A 22792-nucleotide genomic window follows, 5' to 3' on the forward strand; every position below is an offset into this window, starting at 1 on the left:
TTCTAATTTACTTTAATCTTGAGTATCTTCGTTGGTGGGTGATGGGGTAGCTAGACTCCTACTATCATCCACCTACAAAGATACTAATTAATTAAGATCAGTATTAGATTCTAATTTACTTTAACCTTGAGTATCTTCGTTGGTGGATGATGGGGTAGCTAGACTCCTTGCCTATCACTGAGTCTTCAACACACGTCATTATCTCAAAGATATGTGACGCACAACAACCCCAATCACCATAAAAAGAGGATGAATTATGAATACTACTTTTTCCACAACAATCCAACCAAAAGTCACGACTTAGACTTAGACTTGCCTTATACTTGACTTGACCCGGTCTATACGCCTTTTAATATTATATTTTAAAGTATTAATTGAACACTATTTCAAGATACGATTTTTTACTACTTTGCCTATGTGGCAAGGTGGTCTCCTACTTTAATTTATTTTTAAAAAATAAAAAAACTCAAAAAGTAGTGGGGGACCACCTTGCCACATAGGTAATGTGGTGAAAAATTGTATATTTAGGTGGTGTTCAATCATTATTCTATATTTTAATGGCAGATTGCTTTTCCTTCTCCCCACCCCACCCCTTTAAAAAATAAATAATAAATAAATAATAAAAAAGTTCAATACAATTTAGCATTCTTGGCTAACGCTCATTTTTTTTTATAGAGATAGATTAGCTAGATAACAAATTTACCCAACAATTATATAATTATGCTGATGTATTCAGTATTTTTTTTTATTATTAATTTTTTTTAGAAAAAAAAAATGCTGACACATTAACGTTGTTGCGTATATAAGAGTTGTGCAAATAACGTCTCTTTTTCATAAAGCATTATGAATTGACAAATGTTATGTTTTGGCTCTTCAAACTGTCAATTTGTTGCAACTTAACGCATTCCACCAGTCTTGACCGTTATGTTTAATAGAAAATTAAATTTGACCAAAATATTTCGAAATATTCATATTTTGATCATTGAAAAATCAAAATTATCCTTTGTCTTTTTCTACTAATTAACAAAGAAAATGGGTAATTTTTGTTTTTCAATTGTCAAAATAAGGGTATTTTAAAAATATTTTGGTCAAATTTGATTTTTTATCCAATAAAACGATCAAGATTGACAGAAGAAGTTAAGTTATAACAAATTGGCAGTTTGAAGCACCAAATCATAACACTTGTCAGTTCACATAAGCCTCTTTTTAATATTGAGTTTGTTAAGTTAGCGTAATAGCCCTCACTTAACCATAGAGTTTGTTAAGCATATTACCCTCATTTAACCACAAGGTTGTTAAGTGTTTAATAAGTACTCCCACTCGACGCCTTGGATCATGAAAAAATAAAAAAACCTTTTTCTCAAACCCTTTTTTATTTTTCATTTCACAAAACTTTTTCTTTTCCTTTTAAATTAACTTATTTCCTTTAAAATCTCATTTATTTCAAAATTCCTTTTTATTTTTAGAAGTCATTTCCTTTCTACTTATCTAAATCTCAATGTATACGTAATATACATGAACATATTTAAAACCTCAATTATTTCAAAATTCCTTTTTCTTTTTAAAAGTCATTTCCTTTCGACTTATCTAAATCTCAATACGCACTACAAAAAAAATTACTTTTCGCAACTTGCAGTTCGCCGCGTGTACGGTCACTGTACACGTGGCGAACTGTTAGCCGCGTGTAAGTAGCCGCGTACATACACGCGGTGGACTTGGTAGCGCTAAATGCACAATTGGCCGCGTGTATTTTAATACACGCGGCCAATTTGCCGTGTGTACACTAATAAGCGCGGCCAGTTGGCCGCGCGTATTATTGTACACGCGGCCAACATCTGGCCGCGTGTACATTAATACACGCGGCCAGTTGGCCGCGCGTGTAACAGATGGCCGCGTGTACAATAATACACGCGGCCAACTGGCCGCATTATAAAAATATATATATATATATATATATATATATATATTTTACTAAAATTCTCCAAATTTATTTCATCCAAAAATATCACAAAATCAAATTGCACTAATTAATCAAAACAACAATATTTAAAATTACTTTAACCATGTACTAATAAACATATTCATTACTAACAATAACTACTTACACAACAATATCAACAAATTTTTAAATCTTGATTTAATAAAGTTATTCGTGACTAACAAAAAAAAATATATATACAAAATATCTACAAATCTGGAGGACGTCGCTGCGGATCACGAGGTGCAGTCCCGGGCGTGACCTCGCCAACTGTCGATTGTCCCGCAAGAGATGGTGTAACGGGCGATGGAGTCCCGAGAGGGGATTGTTGGCTCAGCAATTGTCCAGAAGGCGACAACGAACCAACCGTTGTCGCATTACCTGCAAGTAATAAAAATAATTAACCTACATAATATTATATGCAAATTTAAACAAATAATGAGAACAAATTAAAAATAAACCTAAATGTATACATAATATGAACCATACCTGCAGGCGCACTACTAACAGATGACGTACTACCTACGTGTGCGGGTGAAGACTGCTGAGCACCAGGGCATACGAACGATAATCCTGTAGAGGACATGAAGGCATCAAAATGTCGCATGCGCTGCTCCATAACATCAAAATGTCGCATGCGCTGCTCCATAGCATCAAACTGTCGTATGCGCTGCTCCATGCTGTCAGCCCGCTCTCTCTCGGCCTGCACTATGCCCTCCAACTCCGCAATTTTATGAGCAGCCCAATCCTGAGACGTGCCCTCGGCCGGTCCCCCCCGTGTGCGGTCCCTATACGAGAAACAAGTCCCGCGAACAGGAGTAACGTTCGGCCCAACCTGCCGAACCCTACCCGCATACTCGGGTCGCCCAACCGCTTGCTCTTACGCGTCGCCAGGTGCCCAACGCACCGTATCTGATGAGACGGGGTCCGAGGCAACAGGATCAATGGACAAACTCTGTGTCATCCGCTCCTGTACGTCGTCAACATACAAAACACTGGTAATTAATAAATACTTTATCACACGCATAACTAATAATAATCGATAACATTTAACAGTAGCATACGCATAGGTCCCGTGTCCGCTCGTTCAGGTAAGTGCCGTCTTTCCTTGTGTGCGTCTTCACAAACGACTCGGCGCGAGTGGGGGGCGTGCCAGATATAGATGCCTGTCGCCATACAGTATAAATATATAACAGACATTGGATATTCATTTAATGTTAAGAAAGAACAATTATGTCCAAATAAGAATTAGGGTTTTTACATATTGTTCCATACCTCATCGTGATTAAATCTGGCATAACTTTTGGACCCCAGACTATGGGGGATGTCATTCTGCTCCCGCAGCCGCTTCATTCGTTCAGACCTCTCCTTTACATTGAACATTTGCAAAAAAATTTAAGAATTGATACACTTAATTACTTATGTGCTATGATTGAATGAACTGTTTATTAAAAAAACACAACATTTTAGTAATACATTGAAAGACCTACATACCACATTTATTTTTGTGCACCACTCGTGCAGTACGTCCTCCACATCCGTTCGGTCATACTTATCAAAAAACGTATCTGGCATTCTCGCACGTATTGTCAATGGCGTGTCACCGTCTCGAATATTTAGCTGGGTCCTCAACTTCGACTTCCACGAACGGTGCTTACGGCCCATATCACCCCAGAATTCATTCTGTGCCAGGCGCTGGTCGACGGATACGGGTACATAAAATTCTTGCTGCACATTCAATCTAATAATTAATTTTAGCCGTTCAATAAAAAAATCATCTTAACTTTAATTTCACAAAATACATATATTAGTTTCATACACATACCATTATGGCATCCCACATCGCCTGCTTAATCTGTTTATCTACCTTCGCCCATTTGTCCCGCAAGTGAATGTGGGATCCGCTCCGTAACATCTTGCCCGCAGCCCGTCTATAACGATTGCATGCTCGTCCCACGGGTTGTGTTGCAGCATTGTACTGCAACACAACTTTCTTACCCCTCGGGAGCACCCAATTTCTCTCCGGGTCCTTAATTACCTCAAAATAGATGCTCCCGTCTGGGTTATACCCTAGTCAATAAATATAAAACGTTAATATAGTAACACTAAATAACTTAATTATATTAATAAATTAAGAATTCAATTTAAATATTATACGAACTTACTAAATTAAGATATAATGATGTATAAAAATGTTCTTACCCATCAGCCGAATATGGTCGAATGCTATGTGCTCGGTCGCTGGGTCACCAGCATGCTCCTCGCCTAACTCATCCTCTGGGTGATGCTCATCATCATGATCGTCATCCGAAGGCATATCCTGAGGGACATCATGGGCTAACTGATCAAGACCCAACATCACATCGTCCCCCTCGCGGGGCAGCTGGCTCTCCCCCACATCTGGGTCCTGACTCTCCCCAGGAAGCGGCAACTGGCTCTGTCCATAAACAGGCATCTGGCTCTCCCCAGGTGCCGGTCCCTGGCCCCCCACCGGTGCCGACAGCTGTCCCGACCGCATACCCGGCATAGGCATCCCCCCCCGCTGTGGCAACGGAAATCTGTCATCCTGATTCTCACTATCAGGGTTGACTGGCATAGGTGGTGTAAGGGGGTGTGGATAGTACAACGGAAATCTGCTCAGATCATGAAACTCTGGCGCCCACCATCGATCAATATGACCCGGTGAGGTCAGCCCCAACTGCGAGAACGTCGTGTATGGAGAAGGAGAATATCCAGCTGAGCTCGTCTGGCCGGGATCTGACCTGCTCATCCCCGCCGTACCCGGGGGCAATGGTCTGTAAAAGGCATCCGGGCCGTGTGGCCACGGTGTGGTATGTAGTGCCGCTGACATCGCCGGTGTGGACGTAGGCGGGTATAGAGAAGGAGAATATCCAGCTGTGCTCGTCTGCCCGGGATCTGACCTGCTCATCCCCGCCGTACCCGGGGGCAATGGTCTGTAAAAGGCATCAGGGCCGTGTGGCCACGGTGTGGTATGTAGTGCCGCTGACATCGCCGGTGTGGATGTAGTCGTGCAAGGCGCGGGTAGGCGTGGTGCACGATGTGCGCAAGTAGGGGGTCTCTGGTCCATCGAAACCTGCGAACAAATGTGAGACAAAATATTTGAAATTCGTTTTAATTTTAATATTACAAAAGAATATGCATAATATACAATGAGCTCTATGCAAACTAAGAAAGTACTTTGAGTTTAAGGAAATTGTACCAATAATAAATATAGCAATCATTGTATAACAGGAGCTTCAATCGAATCAATGTCGGGCCTGTCGTGATCGAATTCATCATTCATATCATGCAGGTCATCAGTGGGTAATATGATCGGTACACACTCGTGATATGCATTATCTGCATCACTACTCCCTTTCCCCTGACCAACATCGTACATGTTGCGCGGTTTAGTCCTCACGGCACAAACCCAGTTTGGGTTCCTTTCATCCTCGACATAAAACACTTGGTCTACCTGAGATGTAAGCACGTAAGGCTCGTCAGTTAGCAGTTCTCCCCTGTGGACGAGGTGAGTGAAGTTGACAAACGCTAGACCATACTGGTCGACTCTAAATCCTCTGTCCATCGTGGGGTCCGCCCAATTGCACTTAAATAGGACGTACGTAGTCCTATCGTAGTACTCGACCTCAACCACATCGGTTAACTACCCGTAGTAGGTTTCGCCTTCAACGGTTGGCACACATACGCCGCTGTTCTGAGTCCTCCTTCCCACATCATGGGCTAGCGTGCGGAACAGTTTCCCGTTTACCACGTACCTGTTATACTTCACTGCTGTCTCCTTCAACCCTCTACTGCGCATAACCAATTGCAGCCCCAATTCCTCCCTACCTTGATCGTCAAGGCCATCAACCTATGTTATCATTTCATATATTACAAGAATACATCGGTTAATACCGGCATATTGTCGAACCCTATCTTAAATTGACACTGAAAATAGGTAAATACTATATACGAAAATACCACTATTTCCTTACATATGCGCGGTACCACTCGCAGAACTGCTCGTGATGTTGGGCTTCAATCAGAGCGTCTGTGATGCGACCCCTAACGCATGATCACCTAATAGCGTCTTTGTGCATCCTACATTCAGCGGATATAATTAAAAAACTAGTTATTATCAATTATATCATTTGAATCCGGTTCAATATGTAAACACTACTTACATCCGCAAATTGAGAAACTCTTCAGAGTTGAACACAATATAACGATGAATCTGATGCATCGTCAATCGGTTCAAACTAACTCGTGTTCCCGCCCCCTTGGAACCATCAGGGTTTCTCAAAGGTCTGTTGTGGAAGGTTGGTGCATTTTCTAGATATCTCGAACAGAACGTTACTAGTTCGGTCGCTATGTAACCTTCCGCAATGCACCCCTCAGGAGCCGCTTTGTTGCGCACATTCGACTTGAAACCTCCAAGAATCCTGGTGCACACACAAACATTAATGGCTTGTCCCCGTTTAATGCCACGAGTGACATGAAAAATAAATAAATATATATATATATATATATATATATATATATATATATATTCTGCTGTATTTTACCTCTCTGCCGGGTACATCCACCTATATTGCACGGGTCCGCCGAGTCTACACTCGCGCACAAGATGCACGACCAAGTGGACCATGCTAGAAAAAAACCCAGGAGGAAAAACCTGTTCCAGCTTGCACAGTGTGATACAGACGTCACCCTGTAGTCGGTCCATCTCAGCTTGGGTTAGCTTGGTTGAGCATATGCCTCTGAAAAATGCTGACATCTCAACTATAGGTCTGACCACTTTGTCTGGCAATGACTGACGCAATGCAATTGGTAGAAGCTGCTGCATCAGTATGTGGCTGTCATGACTTTTTAACCCTGAAATTGTACGGTCCTTCATCCGAACACACCGTGAAATGTTAGACGCATATCCGTCTGGAACTCTCACATTTCGAAGCACCTTTAAAAAGCTTTCTTTATCCTCCCTGGACATCGTGTGACAAGCCGCGGGTATAAATGTTTTACCATTTGCGGCGGTGAACGGATCCAATTTAGGTCTCAACCCCATCTCCTGCAAATCCAGCTGAGCTGCCAAGTTGTCCTTCGTTTTCCCTTTGATGTCCAAAATAGTGCCAAGTATATTGTCCATGACATTTTTCTCTATGTGCATGACATCAAGATTGTGTCTAAGCAAATTGTCCTTCCAGTACGGCAATCTGAAGAAAATACTTTTCTTCTTCCACACAACATCATCAGCACCCCGTGCACCCGTCTTCCACTTCTTCCGTCTCGTCTTACCCGCGGTCTCATCCCCAAACGCAACTCCGTCCAACTGTTGGAGGATCTCGACCCCGCAAGGCACATCAGGAGCACATTCTAACTCCTCAGTCCCATCAAACGTTCTTCTGTTCAGCCGCCACAGATGTTCGGTTGGCAAGTACCTCCTGTGTCCCATGTAACAAAATTTACAACCATTCTTCAGATGTTTAGAACGTGTCGAATGCATGCAACAAGGACATGCCTTCACACCTTTGTTAGGCCAACCGGATAAATCTGCATACGCCGGGAAGTCGTTTATTGTCCACATCAACTGAGCACGCATATTTAAATTCTCCATCTTCGCAGCATCTAGTGTTCGTACCCCTACATCCCACAGCTCCAACAGCTCATCAATCAGTGGCTGAAGGTAGACGTCGATATCCATACCAGGTGAGCTCGGTCCGGGGATAACCAGTGACAGGATGACGACGTCTGTTTCATGCACATCCAAGGAGGCAAATTGTACGGTACAAGCAATACGGGCCATGTGCTGTGGGATGTACTCATGTTCCCAAATGGATTGAATCCATCTGCTGTCAGTCCAAGCCGCACGTTCCTACTGTCAGCCATAAAATCCGGATGTAGAGAGTCGAACGATCTCCATGCCTCACCGTCCGCGGGGTGCCTCAATACGCCGTCCCTAGTGCGGCCATCTGCATGCCATCTCATATTGTGCGCCGTGTGCTCCGACATGAATAACCTCTGTAACCGTGGGATGAGTGGAAACCATCTCAACACCTTCACTGGACGTTTTTTCCTCGACGATATTACCTCACCATCCTGATCGAAATGTATATCAGCCATCCACTTAGATTCTCCACATACTGTGCAGGTATCTAGATCTTTATTGTCTTTCCAGAATAGCATACAGTCATTACGGCATGCCGGAATCTTCTCATACCCGAGACCCATGGAACTGAGGAATTTCTTCGCTTCGTACGTATTCACCGGCAATGCCTCATCGCAATTAGGCAATAACTAACTGACAAGCTCAAGAATATCAGAAAAAATCTTGTTACTAATACCTCCAATGCACTTCAAGTTGTAGAAATGTACAGTAGCACTCAATTTACTGTGCTTTGTCCCGGGGTGAAGTGGCTTGTCGGCAGTCTTCAACAACTCAAGGTACTTCAATGTGTCCCTTGCAGAGGTTCCTTCATTTACTTCTCCGGGCTGCCCAACATGATCGGTATCTGATGCATCGTGCACGCCGAAGGCGTCATGCAACATGGCGTGCATGTCACCACCTTGTTCCAGGTCTCCGCCTTGTTCTGTGACTTCTACATGTTCAATGCCACATGCAGCCATATCTGTGACACTGGGATGGTCGTGACCCCGAACAGGAACAGCAGGGTTTAGGGTTGTCTCACCGTGCATATACCAGAAACCGTATCCCGTGCACATTCCCCTCCCCCCTGTCAGGTGGGCAAGAACTTAATCTGTGGGTGCCGCTGGTTATTCCGGCAGTACTTACATGGGCAGTAAATTTTGCCATCAACAGACCTACAGTTACGAACGGCGAATGCCACGAACGCTCTACACCCGTCGTTATACTGTGTCGTACCTCTAGGTGCTGACATCCACGACTTGTCCATATTCCTCTGTACGAGAGTTAACAGTCTGAAACGAAATATGTTATTTGATTACAGCAAATAAAGTGCTTGTTTGTTTAATGTTTGTTTTAAACAGTTAACTCAAAGTATCATTTTTTCATACTTTTTTTAGGGGTTAGGGTTTTTTCTTTTTAGGTTTTAAGGTTAGGGTTTAGGTTTTTAAGGGTTTAGTTTTTAGGGTTTCGGTTTAGGGTTTAGGTAAAAATATTTGTAGGGTTTTGGGTTTTTTAGGGTGTAGGGTTTTAGGGTTTAGGGTTTAACTAAAATAAAATAGTAAAAAAAAAAAAAAAATAGAGAGATCTCGAACCTTTTTCTTTTATATTTTTTAATATTCTTCTTTCTTTTTTTAGGGTTTAGGGTTTTGTTATTTTTATTTTTAGGGTTTATGGTTTTAGGTTTTTAGGGTTTAGTTTTTAGGGTTTGGGTTTAAAGGTTAGGGCTTAGGTTGTTAGGGTTTAGTTTTTAGGGTTAGGGTTAAAAAGGTTAGAGTTTAGGTTTTAAGGGTTTAGTTTTTAGGGTTTCGGTTTTAAGGGTTTAGTTTTTAAGGTTAGGGTTTAGGTTTAGGGTTTAGGGTTTAGGGTTTAGGGTTTAGTTTTTAAGGTTAGGGTTTAGGTTTAGGGTTTAGGGTTTATGGTTTAGTTTTTAAGGTTAGGGTTTAGGTTTTAAGGGTTTAGTTTTTAGGGTTAGGGTTTAGGGTTTAGGTAAATATATTTGTAGGGTTTAAGGTTTTTTAGGGTGTAGGGTTTTAGGGTTTAGGGTTTAACTAAAATAAAATAGTAAAAAGAAAAAAAAAAATAGAGAGATCTCGAACCTTTTTCTTTTATATTTTTTAATATTCTTCTTTCATTTTTTAGGGTTTAGGGTTTTGTTATTTTTATTTTTAGGGTTTATGGTTTTAGGTTTTTAGGGTTTAGTTTTTAGGGTTTGGATTTAAAGGTTAGGGCTTAGGTTGTTAGGGTTTAGTTTTTAGGGTTAGGGTTAAAAAGGTTAGAGTTTAGGTTTTAAGGGTTTAGTTTTTAGGGTTAGGGTTTTAAGGGTTTAGTTTTTAAGGTTAGGGTTTAGGTTTTTAGGGTTCTAGTTTTTAGGGTATGGGTTTAAAGGTTAGGGCTTAGGTTGTTAGGGTTTAGTTTTTAGGGTTAGGGTTAAAAAGGTTAGGGTTTAGGTTTTAAGGGTTTAGTTTTTAGGGTTTCGGTTTTAAGGGTTTAGTTTTTAAGGTTAGGGTTTAGGTTTAGGGTTTAGGGTTTAGGGTTTAGCTTTTAAGGTTAGGGTTTAGGTTTTTAGGGTTTAGTTTTTAGGGTTAGGGTTTAGGGTTTAGGTAAATATATTTGTAGGGTTTAGGGTTTAGTTTGTAGGGTTAGGGTTTGGGTTTACCTCACCATAAAAAGTAATTAAAAAAAAAGAGATCTCTCCCTTTATTAATTTTTTCTTTTTTAATATTCGTCTTTCTTTATTTATGGTTTAGAGTTTTAAGGTTTCTTTTTTTAGGGTTAGGGTTAAAAAGGTTAGGGTTTAGTTTTTAGGGTTAGGGTTTAAAAAGTTAGGGTTTAGGTTTTGAAGGTTTAGTTTTTAGGGTTAGGGTTTTAAGGTTAGGGTTTAGGTTTTAGGGTTTAGGGTTTAGGGTTTAGGTTGTTAGGGTTTAGTTTTTAGGATTAGGGTTTAGGTTTTGAAGGTTTAGTTTTTAGGGTTAGGGTTAAAAAGGTTAGGGTTTAGGTTTTTAGGGTTAGGGTTTTAAGGTTAGGGTTTAGGGTTTTAAGGTTAGGGTTTAGGTTTTTAGGGTTTACGTTGTTACGGTTTAGTTTTTAGGGTTAGGGTTTTAAGGTTAGAGTTTAGGGTTTAGGGTTTAGGGTTTAGGTTTTAGGGTTTTAAGGTTAGGATTTAGGTTTTTAGGGTTTAGTTTTTAGGGTTAGCACTACAAAAAATTTGGATTTTAGTAACCTAACCTTAGTAACATGCAAAACCCTTTTGCACGTTACTAAAATTTAGTAACGTTACTTTAGTAACGTGATTTTCAGGTGACTAAACCCACAGTTACTAAAATAATTTTAATAACGTGGAAATTGACACCACGTTACTAATTAGTAACGCACAAAATTTCGCACGTTACTAAAAATTTAGTAACGCGCAAAATTGTTGCACGACACTATTTAGTGGCCTGATAGTTTTGCACGTTACTAAAATTAGTAACGTGATAAAATTGTCATGTTACTAATTTTAGTAACGTGCAACACTTTTGCACGTTACTAAATTATAAATTATAAAATTTTTTTAAAGAAAAAAGCACGTTACTAATGTACATAAAAAGAAAAAAAAAAAAAAAAAAATATATATATATATATATATATATATATATATATATATATATATATATATATATATATATATATATTTAGTAACGTGTGTTCACACGTTACTAAAATTATGTAAAAAAAATTAAAAAAAAAAATTATTGAACTGCCAGATGAAGCTGCTGCCAGACGGAAGCAGCCTGGCAGTCCAGCCTTCAATCTCTTTAACACCAACATCAAATCGAGGACTTATAACCCCGCACTTGTTCAACCTTCCATTCAATTCAACCTCAAATTTTCCAGATCTGTGATCGTCAACATATATACTCAAACTCCACAATATAACCTTCAAAACAAAATAAAAAAATAAATAAAATTATAAGAACGCAATCGAACAAACCATGGTTCTGCATGACCAGAAGAAACTTGATGATCACTTTGGAGGACAGCCTGATCATGACCTGTTGCTTCCCCCTTTTCTCGGCATTGTACATGCTCTTGAGAGCATCATTCAACACACTGACTCTCACCATCCTCACAAATTCAAGCTCCTGAAAAAGGTTACACCCAATCATTCACAAGCCCAAGATGTACTATTTACAACTCAATCGCTACAGAGGGGTTGCCATTCAACAAACAATATAAACATTTACAAATCTTGCTAGAGAGACAAAGAGTGAGATCCTGTGGTTTACCTGACAGCAGAGATGGCAGCCGCGAGTGGAGCTGATTGCTTTTTCTGGATCATGTCTTCCTTCGGTAGCATCAGATAAAATAAAATAATTAAAATTATGTAAAACAGAGTAGCGACGTAGCACAGATGGCTTTAAACATTGTAGCAGATTTCAATAATTACAATAAATAAACCAAAATTTGAATTACCAGATTTGTGGATCTGATCAGCTGAAGCGTCTTTTTCCTTCTTCTTTCTCTTTTTTCTGGTTATTGCTGGTTTTCTTGAGAGAGAGATAGAGAGAGAGAGAGAGAGAGACAGACAGATAGAGAGAGAGAGAGAGAGTGAGAGTGATGGAGAGTGCAAGAGAGAGAGTGAGAAAGTGAGAGAGATAGAGAGAGGACGTACCTGTGGTCGACGGAGAGCGGCGACAGGTGGTGGCCGACGGTGTCTGAGAGAGTGAGACATAGATAGACGAGTGAGACGAGAGAGTTGAGAAATGGACTGAGTTGAGAGAGAGAGTAAAGCAGCTTTTTAGAAAGGAGCAAAAAAATAAAATTTGAAAAAATAAAAAACAAAACAAAAATTAAACTTTTGTCTTTTGGGTGAGGCGCGCGCGGGACACGAAAGTTTCGTGTCCCGCGTGAACGCCCCCTTCCCCCCAAATGCTCAATATGAGCCTTTTTTATCTTTTAATTAATTTTTTTGAATATCAGTTATATTTTTTCGTTTGTATTTTTTTAAAAAATAAAATAAAATTCTTTCTCTTTTTTTATTTTAATAGAAAACTAGTTTTTTCTTTTTACTTTTCGATTGTTTTCTTCTTCTTCTTCTTCTTCTTTTTTTTTTTTTTTTTAAAAAAAATGTTTTAATAATTATTAGTTATTTTTTCGTTTGTTTTTTTTTTTTAATAAAATTCTTTTCCGTTTTTTAATTTTCATTTTTTTTTTCGTTTTTTTTTATTTTAGTTTTTTTTTTCAAAAAAATGGTTTTTTATTATTTTTTTTAATTTTAATTTATAATTTTAATTGATAATTTTAATTACAACTCAATCATTGTAGATCATCCGATCGATCATGATAGATCAATAGGATCGATAGATCATCCGATCAATCATGGTAGATCATCCGATCAATCATGGTAGATCATCCGATCGATCATGATAAATCATCTGATCAATCATGATAGATCAAAAGGATCGATAGATCATCCGATCGATAATGATAGATCAATAAGATCGATAGATTATCCGATCAATCATGGTAGATCATCTGATCGATCATAATAGATCATCCGATCAATCATGGTAGATCATCCAATCGATAATGATAGATCAATAGGATCGTTAGATCATCCAATCGATCATGATAGATCAATAGGATCAATAGATCTTCCGATCAATCATGATAGATCATCCGATCAATCATGACAGATCATCCGACCAATCATGGTAGATCATCCGATCAATCATAGTAGATCATCCGATCGATCATGATAAATTATCGATCAATCATGATAGATCAATAAGATCGATAGATATTCCGATCAATCATGGTAGATCATCTGATCGATCATGATAGATCATTCGATCAATCGGATCGATAGATCATTCGATCGATCGTGATAGTATTGATCATATCCGATCGACCGTGATAGATCAATAGGATCGATAAATAATCTGATCGATCAATAGGATCGTTAGATAATCTGATTGATCAATAGGATCGTTAGATCATCCAATCGATCGTTATAGTATCGATCCTATCCGATCAATCGTGATAGATCATCCGATCGGTCGTGATCGATCAATAGGATCGATAGATCATCTGATCGGATCGATAGATCATCCAATCAATCGTGATCGATCAATAGGATCGATAGATCATCCGATCGATCGTGATGGATCAATATAATCGATAGACCATCCGATCGATCATAGTGCGTTAATTAGTCTGATCAATTGTGATAGAGTTCGATCAATCGTACTTGACACATTGAAAGTTTGATCTAACGTGCAATTGATCCTAATAAGTACTAGTCCAATTGATCATGACATGATCAAATGATCGATCAAACTTGACACAAGTGAAGGTTTGATCAAATATCTAATTCATCCTAGTGCATCGGTCTGATCTATTGTGACAAGAACATCTGATCAATCAAACTTGACACAGCTATAGGTTCGATCTAACGTGTGATCGATCATGACATGATCATAGGATCAATAGAATTATCCTATCGATCCTAGTGTATTACTCCGGTCGAAAAAACCAATTTTTCGAAAAAAATAAACTAAAAATTTATTTTTTAAAAACAAATTAAAAAATTATAGAAAAACGAAAAAAATTGAAAATTAAACAACGAAAAAGTTTTTGTTTTTGTTTTTTTTTTAAAAAAAAAAATAGTTGAAAATTATGAAAACAATTTTTTTTTAATAAAAAAAAAATAAACGAAAAAGAAAAAAGAAAAACCAGTTTTCTATTAAAAACATAATATAATTTTTAAGAATTAGTAACGTGCAAAATTTTGCACGTTACTACATTAGTAACGTGGACAATTTTGAATGTTACTAAATTAGTAACGTGCAAAATAGTAACGTGACTAAATATTTGAAATTGTATCATTTTTAAAAAAAATATATTGACATAATATTTAGTAACATGCAGAATTTTGCACGTTACTAATTTAGTAACATTCAAAATTGTCCACGTTACTAATGTAGTAACGTGCAAAATTTTGCACGTTACTAATTCTTAAAAATTATATTATGTTTTTAAAAAATATATTGACATAATTTTTAGTAACATGCAGAATTTTACACGTTACTAAATTAGTAACGTTCAAAATGTTCCACGTTACTACATTAGTAACATGCAAAATTTTGCACGTTACTAATTCTTAAAAATTATATTGACATAATATTTAGTAACGTGCAAACTTTTGCACGTTACTATTTAGTAACGTGTAAAATTTTCCACGTTACTAAATTAGTAATGTGCAAAATTTGCATGTTACTAAATACTTTAGTAACGTGCAAATTTTTAGCACATTACTAAATTTAGTAACGTGGAAAATTTTACACGTTACTAAATGCTCAGTTTTTTGTAGTGTAGGGTTTTAAGGTTAGGGTTTAGGGTTTAACTAAAATAAAAAAGTAACAAAAAAATTTCACTCTTTTGTAGGGTTTAGGGTTTTTAGGGTGAACGGGATTTTGGGCTAGGGTTTAGGGTTTATGGTTTTTGCTTGTTTTTTAGAGTATAAAGCTTAGGGGTTTGGTTTTGAGATTTGATCATAGGGATTTTTATATTGGTTTTGATTTAGGGTTTAGGGTTTATTGTTTACACGTTTGTTATAAATTGAATAATAAAAATAATTATTATAAATGGTAGACGGTGGCCAAATTTAATTTTCTGTATCTATCCAATAATCGTTGGATACGATCATTTTCTTATAAAATGATAGCGAGTTTACTTTGAAATGTTTTTTTTTTTTTTTTTTTTTTTTTGTAAAAAAATTACCTGAGAATGAACTCCGTCCAACTTTTTTTCTTTGTTCTTAAAAAACCCAAAAATTGTTGAAATAGTACCGCATAGTTATTTATATTTTATTGGTTTGGATCATTGATTTTATGATGAAGTTAATAAAATAATTACCACAAATAATAATCCACACACCAATTCGTAGTACAGTAAAACATATTACAAAAAAAAAAAAAAAAATACCACAACTGTACGAATATTTTTCATGCATAACGACCAACCACATCAAAATACATAAAATTACACAACAATAGATATTCAAACCCAACAAAATTAACAGCATTGCATAGACCATTATATATTGCTAAATCCACAATTATTATATGAAACTATTAAAAAAATTAGAAACAGATTTGAAACAAATTAATTTAAATGCACCAAGTTTATTATAGCCAAAATTAAAGAAAAAAAATTAATGGTAAAATTACTCACAAATATTTTTTTTTGAGTGATTTGTATGCTCCTTAGCCAAAATGTACCTGCATTAAAACATATTAGTCCCAAAATAATATTCACGTACAAGGCAGAGAGAGAGAGAGAGAGAGAGAGAGAGAGAGAGAGAGGTTTCAGAGAGAGAGAGGGGTCCGGACCTACTGTGGTTCGGTTAGAGAGAGAGAGAGAGAGCAAGAGAGAGAGAGAGCAAGAGAGAGACAGAGAGATAGAGAGAGAGACAGAGAGAGAGAGAGGGAGATGTAGAGAGAGATAGGACCTGGTTCGGTTAGAGAGAGAGAGACCTAGAGAGAGAGAGAGAGCTAGAGAGAGACAGAGAGAGAGAGCTAGAGAGAGAGAGAGAGCTAGAGAGAGACAGAGAGATAGAGAGAGACAGAGAGAAAGAGAGAGAGAGAGCTAGAAAGAGAGAGAGCTAGAGAGAGATAGGACCTGGTTCGGTTAGAGAGAGAGAGAGAGAGCTAGAGAGAGAGCATGCACCGGAGAGGGAGCTGGCCGGAGAAGACACCGGAGGGCGGTGGTCGGTGGTTGGTGGACGGTGGACGGAGAAGGAGAGAGAGAGAGAGAGCCGAGTGAGAGAGAGAGAGGTGAGGGAGAGAAACTAATTTTGTGGATCGCATGGGGTAGCTTCCTCTGGAAGCTACCCTGTTTTTTTTTTTTTTTTTTTTTTTTTTAATTAATTGAAAACGAGGCCAGGTGGCGCGCGGGAATTGTCCCGCGCAGGTCACCTGGCCAAAAATTGGCCACGTGGCTTAATGCCACGCGGCCAATTAGAGACGTGTATAATAATACACGTCTCTATCGGTTTTTTAATTTTTTTTTTTTTTTTAAAAAAAAAAACGAAAATTATATATATATATATATATATATATATATTTGTATTTGTAAACACAAACCCTAATCCGACCCTAAGTGTATGTAATATATATAGTGTTAACGTTTACGTAGACTCTAACCCATAAAACTAAACCCTAAACGATAACCCTAAAACTAATTCTTAAACCCTAAGTCTCTGTTAAGTTTCATATATATATATATATATATATATATATATATATATATATATATATATATATATATATAGGTCCTATATATATATAGGGTTAGGGTTTTATTAGATTAGTAGTCCATTAACGTAAATCCTAATTAGAGTTAGGGTTTACTTATAAGTATACCATATATATGTAAAGTACTCAACACGTAAAACGTAAATATACTATAAACATATTGCACGTAGCCCATAACCCCTAACCCTATGTTTATATACTATATATAGTCATAAACCATAACCCTAAGTGTATGTACTTTGTTATGTTGCATATTATTTTTTTGTTCCTCGCCGTATAATTATGCATATATATATAGCACAAATTTGGGTTATTTATGCATTTAGTACTCTATATAAACATAAACCTTAACACTGAGTGTATATACAACGTTATTATATATATCTATAAACCCTAACCCTAAGTGTATATATATACTATATATAGCTATACTGTATATAGCTATATAAGTATACTATATATATATATATATATATATATATATATATATATATATATATATATATATATATATATATATATATATATATATATATAGCCATAAACACTAATGTTATGGTATATACAAGTAACTATAAAGGTATATAGTTTCGGCACGCCGTTTACATGCATGCATGCATGCATATATTATATATATGTATATACATAATATGACAAGATAGATTTGAAATACAAATACAAATACAAATACAAATACAAACACAAACACATGCAACCCTAAGTGTATGTACTGTACAAATTGTTAAACCCTAAGTGTATGAACTGTAGAAATTGCTAAACCCTAAGCCATAAAACTAAACTGTAAACTATAAATTAAAACTAAATCCTAACCCTAAGTATATATATATATATATATATACTATACTAAACCCTGACCATAAAATTGAACCCTAAAACCCATAATCTTAACCCTAATCTTAAGTGTATGTACCATATATATGTAAGCCATAAACCCTAACCTTAACCCTAATATTAAGTGTATGTACTATATGTAATCCATAAACCCTAACCTTAACCCTAATATTAAGTGTATGTACTATATGTATAAGCCATAAACCCTAACCCTAACCCTAACCCTAAATATATATACTATATATATAGTGATAAACCCTAACTCTAGGATCAAATGATAGTTCGACCAAGTTTTGAACATTGAACTAGATCAAATGATAGAGGCATGCAATTTTATACTTGTGTAAGGTATGCTATAATGATCGGGACCACAAGGCGAACACATTCAAATGGATGTTCTACGAACCCTAACCCTGAGAGTATGTACTACACATACAATAAATTAAGTCCTAACGCATAAACCATATTCAAGAAACTCAACCTGCATGTAAACCCTAAAACATAACTATAAGTACAATACATACTAAATATAGCACAAATTTATTGTTGGGGTATATAATAAGAATTTTTTATATAAATAAATTCAAAAATATTTAACTACAAGTACTGTACAAAACTAATTAGTTTATAAACTCTAAGTTGGTATAGGGTACATAGTAATATTATCATGTACATAATATTTGATTGTTTTTTTTTTTTTTTTAAAAAAAGGAATTCTAAAATTAATTTTCTGGAATACACCAGTTAGCCACGTGTATTTTTATACACGTGGCATTCTGTTTGACACGTGTAATTTATACACGCGGCCATCTGGCCGCGTGTATAAATTACATGAGGCCAATTGTTTCTACGCCCCATCTTGCCATGTGGCCTTCCACGCACGCTGCCAAATGGCCGCGTGTCTACAGTAACGGTTACTGTAGACACGCGACGATTTACACTGTTTTTTGTAGTGACGTAATATACATGAACATATTTAAATTCACATGACTCATTATCACTAATAAAGTATGCAAAGCAGTTCATGGTATGTATCATATGGCATGTAAAACAATTTAATAGATGTTGGATACCCTGATAAAAAAAAAAAAAAAAATTTAATAGATGTTGGTCAATAAGGTTTTTTTTTTTTTTAGATGGTCAATAAGTTTTTTTACTTACATGCACTTTCCTCTACGTATATACATCCTCGTTAAACCTTCAACCAGTGTCACATGCCTGGAATTTATTATATTGCATTATTAGTCGTGATTAAATTTCTTAATCCTAATTAACACTACTTCCATGCATAGTAATTATCCCACTAGCTAGCTCCCATGCATGTAGCATACCTCACTTTTCTTAAAATTAATTGGCCAGGTAATTCCGTTATCCTCTTGGCTATTACTCAATTACAGTTGTTTGATTAATGGCTTCTCTAGCTTAAACCTAGCTACTTCATTAGTTTCGTTTCTTCTTCATTAAAACCTAAGCTCTAACTTGTATATTTTACCCTTCTCGTACAAGTGTCACATGATCACCCGTAACACTAATCAGTACTTTTGTTAGCTCGGCAGGTTTTTTTACACGGTATATATACTGTTTTACATGACCAACTATATAAGGAAAATAAAATTACATTTAGTACAGAATAATTCATGTTAGGAAAGATTGGCTGTAAATGGAATGGCCTTTGAATGAGTGTGGTGCACAGCTGCATGCAAGGATTCTTGGAGACATTGGCGCATGTAAACTTGCTGTATTGGACCTTGGGAAGTTGCCTTGGATGTCATGCACAATTTTAGGAGTGTTGCCTTCTGTGTCACTCTTGACTATATAGGTGATATGCGTGAGAGATTGTTGTGTGAGAATCATTTTGTCAGGAAATTTTCATCTCATACATTATTTAGCTTTATGTATGTTAGAAAACTGCTATCCGCATATGAAGGAACACCAAAACAACTTTGTTTTAGTGAATTTAATTAAATATTATTTTGTCATGAAATTTTCATCTCATACATTATTTAGCTTCATGTATGTTAGAAAACCGCTATTCACATATGAGGTAATGCCAAAACAACGTCGTTTTAGAGAATTTAATTAAATATATATTTTATATAAAGGGTATGTGAATGCAGTTAATAACTACATTTGTATAATCTAAAAATTGTTATATATGCGAATGATGATTTTTGTTAACCGCATCCGCATAATAAATACGTGTGAATAGCATATGAGTAATTACTCTACCTAAATATTAACGTGAACAACGGGAAAGATGGCATCGAACATTCAAAGGAAAGAGATCACTTACTTTTGTCTATGAGCAATGAAAGAGACACTGGGATGGACTAGGACTTTGTGGAAACATGGTTCGACAAAAAATTGGTGGAAGACTTCAATTTTCCACGCACTTTTAACTGGCACACGTTTGTTTCACTCACTTTTCCAGTCTTAATTTTTGTTTGGATTAATACATTTCCAGTCAATTTGCACGTTTTCTCCTAAAAAATACAAAAAGTTAGAATAAGATGACCATTCCTATTCATTAATTCGTTTAATTAGTATCAAAGCAGAAAGGATTTCAATACCCTAATTCTAAAAATCATATCCCAAAAGAAAAAGAATGATTTTTTGAGAAACTGATCTTTAGAGCTATTCCATTTTCAAGAGATAGCAATTCCTACCTTTTTTAAGGTTAACAACTAGCTATTCCTCATAATTTCCTCATTTTAAGGATAAATATCTCTTAAGGAATAGATATCTGTCGGCACAACAGGAGGCAGCGAAATATAATCAGACATATCCTAATTAAGAACTGAAAATACATGTATTAACATAACAATTGACAATAATCTTCATACACGAGTGGAATTATTGTTAGAAAAAAGTTAACTAGTCAATTAAGCACCGAGAAAGAATTGGTGAGCTAATTTTCATACGTACCTTTATTTAAGTATTGAGTCTAATCTATCACATTCTACACCCCTCAAAATAAAAACATATTTAGAAAAAAAGATTGAATTGAGTGGATTTAATTATATTCTTTCTTGATGCTAACATGGCATCATGAAAATGATTAGTTTGTCTCATTAGAAAATGCTTAAGCTTTTGAAATAAGTGATAATTTAATATGATATCAGAGTCAAATGTCCTGAGTTCGAACATTTATATTTCAATTAAATATTTCACATGTTGGACCTCACCTATTAAAATGAAGTCTGAACCCACACGTGAGGGAAAGTACTGTTAAAGTATTAATTAAGAGATTAAATTTACCTTTTTTTTTATTGGCTTAAATTTTTTAGACTAGTGATCATTTAAGTTTCAAGTTACTGAAAAAATTCTATAAAAGAAAGGCCAAAGTTTTGAAACTACTACACTAGTGGACAAACAAATGTTTGTTGGGCATAGTCAAGTTCTTTATTTCAAAAATTTTGTAAGTATTGACTGATTGTTATGACTTTTTTTTTTTTTTTTTTTTTAATTTTTTAAATTTCAAATGTTCTTCTACTAAGGGGTTTCAAAAGAGATACGTTGCACAACAACTCCATTCAGCACTTAAAAAGAGGATGAATACTACTTTTTCCAACCAAAAGTCACGACTTGACTTGACCCGGTCTATACGCCTTTTAATATTATATTTTAATGCCAGATTGCTTTTCCCTCTCCCTACCCCAGACGAAAATAATAATAATAAGAAATTAAATACAATTTAGCCCTCTCAGTACTTATACTAATTTTTTATAAAGCACCAACAAATGTTTCATTTTAAACGTTCAAACTATATCTATCAAAAAAAAAAAAACATTCAAACTATCAATTTGTTCTAACTTAGCCCATTCTGTCAGTTTTGACCATTATGTTAAATAAAAAATTAAATTTGACCAAAATATTTCGAAAATACACTTATTTTAATCATTGTAAAATCAAAATTACCCTTTATCTTTTTTCTACTAATTAATAATGAAAGAGAGTAATTTTAGTTTTTTAATTGTCAAAATAAGGGTATTTTCGAAATATTTTAATCAAATTTAATTTTTCATCCAACATAACGGTCAAGACTGATGAAAATGACTAAGTTGCAACAGATTAGCAGTTTGAAGGGCCAAATAATAACACTTGTCAATTCACACAAGCCTCCTTTTAATATTAGGTTTGTTAAGCGAAATAACTCTCACTTAACAGCTGAGTTTGTTAATCGTATTACCTTCATTTAACTGCAAGGTTGTTGAGTGTTTAATATATAACTCCCACTCAACTCCTTGGATCATAGGAAAAAAAAAAAAAAAAACCTTTTCTCAAAACTTTTTTTTTCATTTCACAAAACTTTTCTTTTCCTTTTAAATTAACTTATTTCCTTTAAAACCTCATTTATTTCAAAATTCCTTTTTCTTTTTAAAATTCATTTCCTTCCAACTTATGTAATAATATACAGTTCTATAATATATGCATGAACATATTTAAATTCACATGACTGATTATCACTAATAAAGTATGCAAAGCAGTTCATGGTATATCATATGGGATGTAAAACAATTTACTAGATGTCGGTCAATAAGTTTTTTTACTTACACTTTCGTCTACATCCTCGTTAAACCTAGCTTCAATGTACCTGTGTCATGTGCTTGCCTGGAATTTATTATATTGCATTATTAGTCGTGATTAAATTTCTTAATCCCTAAACATTACATCATCGCTTGGTAATCACCCTCTTGCTCCCATGCATGTAGCATACCTCATTTTTCTTAATGGCTTCCCTTAAACCTAGTTCATTAGTTTCGTTTCTTCATTAAAATTTAAAACCTAATTAAGCTCTAACCTACATATTTTACCGTACGTGTCACGTGATCATGCGTAATACTAATCATTATGTTTGTTAATTAGCTAGGCTTTTTAGGTAGCTAGGCCGTTTTAATTATATTAAAGTTCTAAACCCTTACAGAAAGAGTAACGCTAGAAGTTCTCTTTATGTTTTTTTACGCTAGAAGTTCTCTTTATGTTTTTTTTGTGTTTCTTCAAAAATTATAACTTTTAAAATTT

At 35.8% G+C, this 22792-nt stretch overlaps 2 protein-coding genes across 2 annotated transcripts; both read right to left on the reverse strand.

Annotated features, from left to right (window-relative positions):
• Positions 1-2709: 2709 nt before the first annotated feature.
• Positions 2710-3893, reverse strand: LOC133857491 (uncharacterized). Its single transcript, XM_062292759.1, has 6 exons — positions 3804-3893; positions 3473-3706; positions 3254-3346; positions 3043-3144; positions 2882-2948; positions 2710-2726 (listed from the first exon to the last, which is right to left on the reverse strand). The coding sequence occupies exons 1-6, from the start codon at positions 3891-3893 to the stop codon at positions 2710-2712; spliced, it is 603 nt and encodes a 200-aa protein (XP_062148743.1).
• A 7535-nt stretch (positions 3894-11428) lies between these two features.
• On the reverse strand, positions 11429-22373 carry LOC133857493 (uncharacterized). The gene is made up of 5 exons (XM_062292761.1): positions 22365-22373; positions 12274-12395; positions 12075-12148; positions 11888-11946; positions 11429-11743 (listed from the first exon to the last, which is right to left on the reverse strand). The coding sequence occupies exons 1-5, from the start codon at positions 22371-22373 to the stop codon at positions 11507-11509; spliced, it is 501 nt and encodes a 166-aa protein (XP_062148745.1). The 3' UTR covers positions 11429-11506.
• Between the last annotated feature and the right edge of the window lie 419 nt (positions 22374-22792).

The sequence above is a fragment of the Alnus glutinosa genome, chromosome 14 (genome assembly GCF_958979055.1).
Source record: "Alnus glutinosa chromosome 14, dhAlnGlut1.1, whole genome shotgun sequence".
NCBI lineage: Eukaryota > Viridiplantae > Streptophyta > Magnoliopsida > Fagales > Betulaceae > Alnus > Alnus glutinosa.

Coding starts and splice junctions, on each gene's coding strand:
- LOC133857491 (XM_062292759.1), bottom strand. CDS start 3,893: ATGTTACGGAGCGGATCCCACATTCACTTGCGGGACAAATGGGCGAAG. Junction 3,707..3,803: donor CGATGTGGGATGCCATAATG/GTATGTGTATGA, acceptor TTGAATGTGCAG/CAAGAATTTTATGTACCCGT. Junction 2,949..3,042: donor AGCGGACACGGGACCTATGC/GTATGCTACTGT, acceptor GACGACGTACAG/GAGCGGATGACACAGAGTTT.
- LOC133857493 (XM_062292761.1), bottom strand. Junction 12,149..12,273: donor CCGCTCTCCGTCGACCACAG/GTACGTCCTCTC, acceptor CTCTCTCTCAAG/AAAACCAGCAATAACCAGAA. Junction 11,744..11,887: donor GCTGCCATCTCTGCTGTCAG/GTAAACCACAGG, acceptor AACCTTTTTCAG/GAGCTTGAATTTGTGAGGAT.